We start from the raw sequence: 12,144 nt of genomic DNA, 5'->3' as shown, positions 1-12,144 counted from the left end.
TCATATATAAGATGAATATGCTAATTCTCTCATTGTCAATTAGTTTTGAGATAGAACCTCATTCATCTTATTCCAAATTCTAATATGATATCATAGTTACTTGTCATCTATTAGTGAGCCCAAAATACTGTCGGTCAAAAAAGACGAGCCAAACTAAAACTTTTTCCCCTATAACCTCTATTTGGGACCTTTCGGCCAATGTGTGCCAGTTTTCAGTGTTAGGGTCTTTGACCTGTTTCAAAATTCACAAATTTCTTGGCGTGTACACCTACAAATTTCTCGATATTTGACTTTGTGGGATTCTTTTAAATGTCATATTTAGCACTGTAGTTTCTTAAAGGTCGTTCGTTATACCCACACTTTTCAGACCCAAACATGAGGAATGTGTATTAGAATTAGTCTCATATTGTTAATGTGTGATAATTAATTGTCATATATAAGATGAATGACCTAAACTTCTCATTGTCAATTAGTTTTGAGATGATTTATCATGAGGTGGAGCTTTGTTTGTTGGTCAATGGCGGTGATTGTGAAGTTGATAGTTTTTCATGGTAATTTGTGGCTAAAATTTCCTAATTTTGTATTTGGCACAATCAACTCTCCCATTACTGAATTTTTAGGCGTAGAACTCTCCAAATTCCAATTTTGTTTTGGTCTCTACTATTTCGTCCATTCAGTTTGTTAAGTGTCAAAGTGGACTACCACTATGTGTAGAAATATACATGTGGCAAATTTTAACTGATCCACCTATTATTAATAATTTAAAATTTATAAAAAATAATTAAAAATCTTTTAAAATTTTAAAAATAAAAAAAATAAAATTATTTTAAAAAATTATTTTTTTTCTCTTTTCCTTTTTCTCTTTTTTTTTTTTTTTTTTTTTTGGTCTTCTTTCTTCTTCGTCTAAACCCTGCCGCATTAATGTCAGTCTCTTATTTGATGTAGAGAGGGAAAGATGAGTGAGTGACTGAGTGAAAGAAAGTTCCAAAAGTTAGATCTTGGATTTTCATATGGTGGGGTGCTTAATTTTGTGGTCAGATTCGACCACCATGACCGAGATTTGGTCTTGCGTCTGGGTCAAGAGAAGGGGAGGCGTTGGTTGTGCGTTTGGGTAGAGAGAAAGGGGGAGGCGCTCTATGTGTCTAGGCCGTCAGAGAAGAAGGAAAAATATGGAGAGGCGCTAGTTACCGTGAAGAAAGAGAAGAGAGGGGGAGGTAGCTGGAGGAGGTTGGAAGCTCTGGCAGAACTAACCAAAGAGAATGAGAGAGAGGCGAGAGAGAGAAGAAAAAACTTAGGTGGGGTTTGGTTGGAGGTAATGAAATGGAATGGAATGGAATGGAAAGGAAACAATCTCCATTCGATTCCTTGTTTGGTTGCATATTAAAGTGTTGGAATGTCATTCCAATGGAATAACCTTTCCACCATTTTGGTAGAATGACAATTCTATTTAGAAATGGAAAGAAAGACCATTCCAATGCATTATGAGAAAAAATTCAATATTTTTTTTATCAATTTTTTTTTTATGTATTTTAAATTTTATTTCATTCCTATTCTTATTCCCATTCTCATTTCCATTTCTATGTTTTCATTCCTTCCAACCAAATGTCACCTTAGGGTTTTTTTTTTAGAAGTGTGATCTAATAGAAGAAGTTGAGAACTTACCAGAAGTTGTATCAAGTGTTGATGGTTTTCTGTTCGCAATCAACATCGACTCGAACCCTAAGGACCCTTTTTGAGAAAGAGCAAGATTTCAGATTGAGAAGCTTCAAATTATCGAGCTTTGGATGAAACTATTTTGGGAATTTAGGGGATTCTTAAGTGGGTTGGGGAGAGAAGCTTGAAATACCGTCAGTGGCCAATTTGGCCATGACAGAGTGCTGCCATCAGTGATGCAAGAGGGAGACTGAAGAAAAGACGAAGAGAGGTTGACGGAGTTAGGGTTCGAGAGGAAGAAGAAATAAAAAACAAAAAAAACAAAAAAAAGAGAAAAAATAATTATTTTATAAAATTATTTTTATGATTTTTTAAATTTAAAATATTTTTAATTATTTTTTGTAATATTTAAATTATTAATATTAAGTGGACCAATAAAAATTTGCTACGTGTATACTTTAGTATATTGTGATAGTCCATCTTAACACTTAACTGTTCGAAGTAAACGAAATAATAGAGACTAAAATAAAATTGGAACTTAGGGAGTTCTACCCCAAAAATTAGTAATAAAAGTTGATTGTGCCAAATTCAAAGACTTAGAAAGTTTGACCATAAATTAATTCATCATGTTTTGCACTTTTTAGTGGAGAAAGCATTAATTTTGTCTAGTCTCCATTTGTTTTGATTTGCTTTTATTGCCCTATTAATTATAAATTAATTGAACATTTTTGTTACCTCACAATATTGTTAGAGTATCTCTATAGGTACTCTTTATTTTTTAGCTAAATATTGGCTAAAATATTAAAATAGAGAATCACTTTTATTATTTACTGTAGTTAATATTTAATTATTTTAATAATATTTTATAATTTAAATTTATTAAATATAAATTAATTTAATAAAATATTAAAAATTAATAATACTTTTAATTAAAATACTATGAATAATATAGCAAATGAAAAAAAAATAAATAAATAAACCCTACATTTAAACGAATTAGCTTATACTTTTAAACATTTCCAACATTTTCTCACATTATCAATCAATAATCGTCTTGGTTTTAATGTTCATGAGATGAGATAATAGTGTTTTTTGTCTAACTGTTAATGTTAATAATAATTAAGAAAGGGCTTTTTTCATAAATGTACAACAAAAATAAAATAATTACAAAAAATGTGCAAAAAAAAGTTATTTTAAAAATTTATACATTTTGAAAACTTATTACATGAAACCATACATTTTTAATATGTTTATTAAACCTCAAAATAAACAATTTCGTAAAATTAATTAAACGGTTTTATAAAAATAAACAAGTTAAATATTTTTTTATTAAAAGATAAATGTTTATTATCTATTTTAGTATGAATTATTATAATTTAATAAGATTTTTTTTAGTAAAATACAATATCAAAATTATAAACATTAATGTATATAAATATAAATCAATACTTAAAATGACTAAAAATAAACATAACACGTAGAGTGATATAATAAACATATGTGAATATTATTATTTTGTTTATTAAAGTAGTATGTTTAATAAATAGAAAACAAAATAAACATATATATACAAAGTATTTTATATTACTAATATGTTTATTATAATTGTAAACATAAAAATAGACATAGTCAATTTATACTATACTAAAATAAGTATATTTTCTTTCTATTGTTTCTATATATTGATTATTTTCTAATGAGTTAGTGAACAAGTTTTTTATTGAAGTATAATTCTTACATCAAAAAATAAATAAACATAACTTTATAAATTCCAAAAATTATTTAATTAAAAAAAATAAACACGACACAATTAATAAACAAAGAAAAAGATAAAGATAAACAATTTTTTTTATATATATATATTATTTATTTTCTAAAAAATTACTAAAAAAATAAACATAACACACGTAGAGTGATATAATAAACTTATGTGAATATTATTATTTTGTTTATTAAATTAGTATGTTTAATTAATAGAAAATAAAATAAATACATATATAAAATATTTTATATTATTAGTATGTTTATTATAATTGTAAACATAAAAATAAACATAGCCAATAAACATATATATAAAATGTTTTATATTATTAGTATGTTTATTATAATTGTAAACATAAAAATAAACATAACCAATATTACCATATATACTAATCAATAATTATTACCATATATATATTATAATAAAAATTGAAAAAAAGTTTTTTTTTTTTGAATGGGAATGGGAATTTTATTAGCAAACCAAATCCGTAATTACACGAGATTTAAGAGTACTAGGAAGAGTACTCTCAGTAAAATGACGACCAGACCAATAACAAAATGATAATAAGTTTTTTTGCACATATTTTATAATTAATTAAAATAATGTATAAAAAATTGTAAAATGCCCATTAAGAAATTTACTACGAAAAATGTGAAATTAATAATGTTTTAAATCAAAATATAAACTAATTCGTGTGGTTATGCTTTAGACTCACTAATCATACTATGTGATTCTTATATAACAAAGATGAAAAAACAAACAAAAAAAAAAAGTAGCAATATTTGATCTTGTAGAGCAATTTTGCTACATGGCTGTAGGTTTCTCACAAGCAGAAAAAAAAATGAAACTTTGTTTACTTTATTTAAATTTATTGATACCGTATTGTACACTGTGGGAAGCTTCTTTTACAGAATCACTTGAAAATTCAATTCATTGGAATTGATTTATACTGTTTGATGGTGGATGTTATAGCTTGTTCAACTGGTAGCCTCTCCATGCTCGATGCACCGTAGAATCCGTGAACTCCTGTTGTTCTCTTCAGAATAAATTCTGCCTCTCTAGGACCAGAAATAGGCCCTGAAAGTTGCATTGCATTTAAGTTAAAGCTAACTGAAAGCAACAATCTATTTCAATTATAGGGAAGTATAACGGAAGGATTCGAATTTAAAAGCTACCCGAGATGTTACTTACCTCCATGGCAGAGAACAATGGTGCCAGGATTGATCTTATGGGAAGCATCTGCTATTTCCTGTACGCGAACGACACTTTCTTCCAATGAGACTGCTGTTTTTGCACCGATAGAGCCAGATGTTGTGAGTCCCATATGGGCTACTATGATATCAGCACCAGCTTTTGCCATTTCCACTGCTTCATCTTGGTTGAATGCGTATGGGGTTGTCAAGAGACCCATCTTGTGTGCTTTTCCAATCATCTCAACTTCCAAGCTGATCATCAAAACAAGGGAAAGCTATACCGTAAGATGGTTGAAATAAAAGATGGCAGATGCATTGTTTTCTTCTCCTTTTGTTCATTTGGAATTCTTCTAATTACCTATTAAGTTTCTTTTAATTTATCTGAAGAGAATTGTGAAGAGTTTTCTCCTATTTGAAGGGATATTTTGTTGCTATCTAATTGTAATTAGAAAGAAAGCTTTTCCCGTTCCATTGTGAGTTTCTTGTTTTTTATTATTTTCTTTGGAAAAACTCTAAACTAACTATATATGGCATTGGTCACTTATACAATATTACTCAGGCATATGGCACTATTTATGTATCCTTTTCTAAGCACACAATTTTTCATTAAACAAAACCTACCTGTATCCCATTCCCGTTTCCTCAAGGTTTTGTCTAAAATTACCGTCAAATAACCCAACGGTTGGAAAATTTTGCACACCAGAAAACCCAATTGACTCCACCTGCTTTAGGAAGAAATCCATTCGGCGGAAAGGATCAGTAGCGCACACACCAGCAAGAACTGGTACAGCCTTCACAACCTATTATATTTGTAAGTTTTGTATTAGTAATAAGAAAGGCTTGCAAAGAGTATTTAAAACAAGCAAACCAGTTGAAAAAACGTACAGGTAGCACTTCATTTGCCATGTCAAGTACTATGGCATTTGCATCAGCAAAAGGTAACAAACCAGCTAGCGAGCCTCTTCCTGCCATACGAAAACGCCCTGAATTATACAGCACTATCAAATCAACACCACCAACTTCCTCAAACTTTGCTGATATGCCTGTTCCTGCACCAGCTCCTATAATTGGTATTCCGCTGTTTATCTGATCTTTCAGTTGCTGCAGCACTGCCCGAGTTCTTTGTAATGTTTCTGTTGCAAAAGAAACATGATAGTTATTAGACTTGAGTTCAAAATGGTCGAGAAAGATGTTAACATATTAACCATAAAAAGACCGGTGGTAGTACTATCTAAGAATAAAAAGCATGACAAAATTGATGTCATCATACAGAATTTAAGGCTTTGCCAAATCCAACGGTACTTTTAGGAAAATAACTGTCTTAACAAACACCTGGCCTTGCATCTGGAAAGTCACTTGGACTTCGTGCAATTGTATGAAAACTTGTTAAATTCACATTTGAAACATGATTCTTATCAATATCTTGTTTCGATTCAGGAGTAGATTCTTGCAGAAAGCTGGAATCTGTAGAACCCTTCACACTGATTTCCAGAAATGCGTCGACTAATGCATTCGCAAATTCAAGATCGTTTATATGATGAGGATATACCTTTACCTGTTATGAACACAAATTGCTTGTAAATATCAACAAGGCCATGCACACGAAACAGAGCAAAGAATGAAAATGTAGAAACTGTTAGCAATACCTTCCGATCTTCATTTGTCTGAATTAGCTTTTGCAGCTCTTCTATGAGAGAAGTAGTAATCTCAGGATCATAAAATGACTTCCCTGGTGCATCCAATGCAGAGACACCCTTTTGTGGAAGACAAACACAAACCTTAGATGATGTCTTGTTGAGCTTATCTGCTATAAAGCTAGCAAATTTCTTGTTCTCATCAACTGTTGTTCGCATGAGTGAAACCTGGAGAGACCAAGATTAGGTCAAACCCATAATCACCTGACTCACCAGAACAGAAATCGTGTAAGACCCAAGATAAATATACCATCTAAAGTGAAATAGCATGACAATCACTGGCACCAGATATAAAAATGAAGGGTTTATTACTGAGAGATTTTCGCACAAACTTAATAGAACGACAATGGAAGCCACTCCAATAAATGGCTTATCACCTGATTGTTGTGTACATGAATCTTCCTATGTTGGAATTCAGAAGGTATGGTATCTTTGGATCCAAAGTTCACCATATCTAAAGCACCCACACTGAGGACTAGAGGAACCTTTTTCTCTGCAACAGCATCAAAGCGGGAATTATCACAAGCCATGACACCTCCAACAACTAAGTCCGCAACCTCGGTTGTGGTAATGTCCAAGACACCCTGAACAAAACCATGAAAAACTTGAACATATAAACAAGCTGAGCTCTTCGATTCCCTGAAGCTAGCAATGGTTATTTAAGTATTATTAAGTTGAAATTCCTAAATTTGAACTACTTCGTATGAACTTATGAAGAGCTCACAAATCATATTTCAGCAAATTTTCATTTACTCCACAACCCAAGTTCAAATCTTTTTCATAAACTACTAATGTCATTGTGTAAGACTTTATTTTGGACTTAAATACATTTTAAATATTGTATTAAAATATGAAATGATGAATAATTTTTTGCTCTTTAAGCCTGCATAATTAGTGATCTATAGGTTGATAGGCTTAGCATCTATGTGAAGTTTACCTGAATCAGAAATGTGGACTATTCTAGTTAACTAAAACCTTTGATAAAGAGAATCAGTCCAACTAAAGTTTAGTTGTTAGATCCTCTCCTAACTCAAAAAATACAAAATTGTCTTATAACAGTTGTATGCTTTTGTTGATCTGTTGTTCTGCTTCAGTAGACTTACACCGAAGATCTATTGATATATCAGAGTTGTATGCTTTTGTTAATTTATTGATCTGCACACCGCAGTACCAATTTTCATTATTTCTCAATTATTTTCATTAATCAATCATGTGTGTTTTCTATATCATTGAATTACTCGTAGTGTTGTAAATTGTATGCAATATAGTATCCTCGTGTTTGATAAATTTCTAACACATTGTGCCCAAAACAATTTCCAATCAGAACAAGATTCCTAAGTTAAACGAAACTTAACAACTCCGAAAACAGAACTCAAACAAAATGAATTAAAACAAGTAAATAGTAATTACCTGAATAAATCCCTCTCTGACCAGAGATTCCATGGCTCTGCCACCAACCCCAGTGGCATGAAAAACCAGAGTCTCGTAACCTTCTTTAACCAGCCTTTCTTTGACAGCATTCGCGCATGGGGTTGTAACCCCAAACATGGTTATTCCAACTGTCAATTTCTCATCACCACGGCCAGACTCTCTAGGTTTTACAAGCCTTCCCGCCACCATTCCGGCAAAAGCAGCAGCACCGTTCGATAAAACCACTCTACTCACACTGTTAATTCCACAAATATCTACAATAGACGGAAGTAGTACCAAATCCGAAGTTCCAATATACGGTTCAGTCTGACCACTAGCAACGGTGGAGACGACGAGCTTAGGGATTCCAATTGGGAGCGATCGCAACGCATTAGCTATCAACGAAGTTCCGCCGGATCCTCCGAGACCAATAGCACCAGCAACGACACCGTTTTCATTAGCTTTCTTCAGAAAACTCTCCAATGCTTTACTCATAACGGTAATGGCTTCTCCTCTGTCATTCGGGAGCCGAATCGGAGCTCCTTCCTCCGATCCGGATTGACAAGAGAGGATTTCGTTTCTCGTAACGAAAGAAAAACCGTCCAATCTGTCGGTGGCCGCCGCCGCCTCAGAGGTTGAAACATCAACAATGGTGACTTGCGGTGTGTTAGCCGATGAATTATTGGAAAAGGCGTGGAGATTAGATCGTACTGAATCGGAGAGAAATCGAAGCTCTTGAAGCTTAGTATCGGCCGTTCCGATACAGAAAACTCGGGGAAGTTTCTGTTGAGAAGCCATTTGTGGAATCGGAAACTGAGTAAAAGCTTCGGAGTTGGATAGTTACATAAATGGGAGTTAGAAATTCAATGCAGGATGATAAAGAAGTTATAGCTAAAGAGTTAGGTAATTGTGAACTGTGTTCCATACTAGTGTATTCAGTCTCCTACAGTGTGTAAATATATAATGTCACTTAATTTTTTAAACGAAAAAGTTATTTAATTAAATAAATATTATTTATTAATTAATTAATTTTAAACACCTTTTTATATTTTCAACACAAAAATTCTCTTTTTAAAATATTACAGAGCAATATCATTCTGCACAAAAAATTTCGAGTACCTAAAAATCAACTTATAAGTTACTTGTTTTTTTTGGATAGAAACTTGTTAGTTGCTTTCTTTTTGGCTTGAAAACTTATTAGTGCATGTTTGACATCATAATTAAAAAACTGTTTTTTGTTTTTAAAAATAGAAAATTGTTTTTAAAAACAATTTGGCTTGTTTGGTCTTATTTTTTAAAAAAAAAATTCAGAAAACAAAGTTACAAAAAAACAAGAATTTTGAAAACAACAAAATGTTGTTTTTTATTTTAAAAACCAATTTATTTATGGTCAATATTGTTTTTAAAAATCACTAGCCAAACGTGACTTGTGTTTAAAAACTTTAAAAACTATTTTTTGTTCTCATTTCTAAATACAATTTTTTAAAACAAAAAATAGAAAACAATACCAAACATGCTCTTAGTTACTTGAAGTTATTTGTTTTGGTTTTGGTTTGTGATATAGGTGTTGTCTTTGACATTTCAAAAAGAAGCACTTGTTTCAAATCTTTTTATTTACTTAATTCTTAATGAAAAATAACAACTTATTTTAGTTAATTAATTATTCACTTTCTTACTTTATTTATTGTCCTTTAAGCTGTTTTTGGTGGGTTTGGAAAATATTAAGAAATCAAATAGTGTTGTAAATACAGGTTGAATTTTTCGATACGACATGAAACCGGTACGAGCACAATTAAGCATGAAAAAAATATAAGTTTGGAAATAACACGACACAAAAAGCACAAAAAAAATATAACACATAAGCACGAATAGACTAACTCAAAAATTGCCACACGCAATAAGTTAATATGACATATTAAAAAATACTATAATTTATTATTTAATAATAAAAATAGAAAGACTAGATAACTTAGCAATCTACTAATAAAAGTTAAATTACAAATTTCAATCTCATTGATTAAATTAAACTAAAAACACGACTAGAATAGAAAGACTCCATAAAAACCAACAAGGCAGCCGTTATCTTCCAGAGAAAGAGTTTACCAAAATCCTTGCATCAGATAAAACAGAAATTTAATTTGTTCAGCTGATTCAATCTAGACCACAATTTGAATCATTTTCACCAAGGAGATCTCACCTTTATTTTATATTGTCCAGTGTCGTTTTTCTCCTTTTGTTGTCGTTTTCTTATTTTTGCTGTCGTTTATAAACAAAGTTGATGTATTCACTCTCAAACCTCAATAGATTTCTTCACTGATAATCGTTTTACACTCCGGCACCCATTTCACACAAGATATAAATAGTTATAATTTACATATATTTATATAATATACATATATATAATATACATATATATGTATATTATATACTACTCCAATTTATCTAGAAGGTTGAGCTACATATGAGAAGTAAATTATAATAAGCATGAATTGATCATTGTTACATGATAGAACACGAAGGGTAAGGCTCATTCCAACGATCCATTGGTACCAAAACTAGGGTTTCGCATTGGAGACAAGTGTGAGGATTGTGAATCAATATTTCTGTTTCGTTACCTTTATTTTTATTTTTATTCTTATTCTCATCCGAGCTATTTTTCTTCTCTTCTACCACAACTTTCTTTTGGGGTTCCGCCGGTTTTGGTGGAGGCCCAATACTCACCACATCTGCATGTTTCCCAACTTTTCTCGCACTTATTATAATTTTGTATGGATCAGCATTGCCGGTAACACTTAGGGTTCCCTTGGCTCCGTCAACTTCTATTTTATCAACACCTATATAATTTGTTTAACCATATGAATATTAGTCACACATGCATAAATATATGGTAACATATATAATACCCTAAATATATTTTATGTATATTTATGTGATATGTAATATACCTTCTAGTGTAGACACTGCTTTGAGAACCTTCTTCTTGCATTTTAGACATGAAAGATCAACCTTTAACACAGTTTTTTGTACCATTTGGAGAGAAGTTGATCTATTATTAGTGTTATTGACCTCCTTTTTATTTAAGTTTATTTTCTTATATAAAAATATTAAATCTGGCTGTATCTAACTAGATTGATATATGAAAGGAATAATAATATTATTATAAATTTCAACATGGAAATGTTTGATGTATTTTGGATCGATCTTTGGCCGGGGTTACTTATCCTATTCTTTAACGAGTGCTTATTTATGCAAAATGGCAAGAAAATAATTAATATATTAAACTATTTTATTTGAAGAAAAGAATTGTCTTTATGTGTGCAACCTTATCATTAAACCCTATAAATTGACTTTAAAACTTTTATATTAATTAATTTTTATGGTTTTATGTATAGAGTACATTGAAGAGTCGGCAAAGGTAAGAGAGGCCGGACAATATATATTTGGTGAAGTGAATTTGTTAGGTAATTAATATCTGGTGAAGAAAAAAATTATATTGATATAGGTTTGAAAAAAAAAATAGCATAAACAACATAATTAATATATATATATTTTAATTTTTCATTTTGTTTTAACTCTGTAGGATACGATTTGGTAATGATAATTGCATATGTACAATTTGTTAATTTATTCTTAATTAAAAGTTGATAATTAATAGTTTGAGATAAAAATTTATACTAATAGGCAGAAAATTTCCTTGGCAGTTAATGGACAGTAGTTAGGAATAATTTCAATGCGAAAATGGAACGGAAGCGCGGTTAATAGCATCCGCACCATATATCTGACCCAACATTATAAAAATCTTACTTTTAGTAATAATAAAAATTGTGACTAAAAGTAAAAAAATTGTGACTAATTATAAATTATCATTTTTATGTTGTGATTAAAAAGTTCGTGTCTAAAAGTATTAGTCACAAAAATTACAATTTGTTGTGACTAAATGTTTTAGTCACAATAATTATTGTGACTAAAGCTAATTTAATGACAACTTGTATTTAAATACTATGTTTTAGTTACAAGTAACTTTCTATTGTGACTAAAAGTTACATTTAGTCACAAAAAATTTATATTATGACTAAAAAATTATCACTAAATGTAATTATTTTTCTAGTACTGATACATATATATAATTTACTTTTTATTCTTTAACGTGCATATAGTATACATATAAATATCATTGATAAAACATTCATAATCAAAATTATATATCATATTTTGTCCAAAAAAAAAAAATTATATATCATACGCTTAAATTATAAAGATCTATAATGACGATAGTGAATTCTGGTGATCATTATGGATTACTAGTGGGAAGATATTTTCTTCTAAATTTTTAATTTTATCTTTGTTTATTTTTTAATTTGTTGGGAGACGTGAGACTATGATACTATATACACTTGGTTTATAATATTTTTTTTTTTGTTTTTTTTTTTTT

At 30.3% G+C, this 12,144-nt stretch overlaps 2 protein-coding genes across 2 annotated transcripts; both read right to left on the bottom strand.

The window, feature by feature from the left end:
* Positions 1-4,179: 4,179 nt before the first annotated feature.
* LOC115712960 (toMV susceptible protein tm-1(GCR26)) lies at positions 4,180-8,661 on the bottom strand. The gene is made up of 8 exons (XM_030641397.2): positions 7,713-8,661; positions 6,680-6,886; positions 6,255-6,470; positions 5,941-6,163; positions 5,494-5,741; positions 5,230-5,408; positions 4,607-4,860; positions 4,180-4,492 (listed from the first exon to the last, which is right to left on the bottom strand). Exons 1-8 carry the CDS (start codon positions 8,508-8,510, stop codon positions 4,341-4,343), a joined length of 2,277 nt encoding a protein of 758 aa, XP_030497257.2. The 5' UTR covers positions 8,511-8,661; the 3' UTR covers positions 4,180-4,340.
* Positions 8,662-9,583: 922 nt separating this feature from the next.
* Positions 9,584-11,271, bottom strand: LOC115712961 (heavy metal-associated isoprenylated plant protein 43-like). Its single transcript, XM_030641398.2, has 2 exons — positions 10,658-11,271; positions 9,584-10,546 (listed from the first exon to the last, which is right to left on the bottom strand). Exons 1-2 carry the CDS (start codon positions 10,740-10,742, stop codon positions 10,212-10,214), a joined length of 420 nt encoding a protein of 139 aa, XP_030497258.1. The 5' UTR covers positions 10,743-11,271; the 3' UTR covers positions 9,584-10,211.
* Positions 11,272-12,144: the final 873 nt, after the last annotated feature.

Source organism: Cannabis sativa, chromosome 4 (assembly GCF_029168945.1).
Source record: "Cannabis sativa cultivar Pink pepper isolate KNU-18-1 chromosome 4, ASM2916894v1, whole genome shotgun sequence".
NCBI classification, from domain to species: Eukaryota; Viridiplantae; Streptophyta; class Magnoliopsida; order Rosales; family Cannabaceae; genus Cannabis; species Cannabis sativa.
The sequence above is the reverse complement of the archived record's forward strand: the minus strand, read 5'-3'. Positions and strand labels throughout refer to the sequence as shown.

Excerpts from the sequence above, each read along its gene's own strand:
- LOC115712960 (XM_030641397.2), bottom strand. The coding sequence starts at position 8,510 with ATGGCTTCTCAACAGAAACTTCCCCGAGTTTTCTGTATCGGAACGGCC. Across the intron at positions 5,742-5,940 it reads CTTTCCAGATGCAAGGCCAG|AAACATTACAAAGAACTCGG; the intron begins GTGTTTGTTAAG and ends CTTTTGCAACAG. Across the intron at positions 5,409-5,493 it reads TGGCAAATGAAGTGCTACCT|GTTGTGAAGGCTGTACCAGT; the intron begins GTACGTTTTTTC and ends CAAATATAATAG.
- LOC115712961 (XM_030641398.2), bottom strand. The coding sequence starts at position 10,742 with ATGGTACAAAAAACTGTGTTAAAGGTTGATCTTTCATGTCTAAAATGC. Across the intron at positions 10,547-10,657 it reads AGCAGTGTCTACACTAGAAG|GTGTTGATAAAATAGAAGTT; the intron begins GTATATTACATA and ends CAAATTATATAG.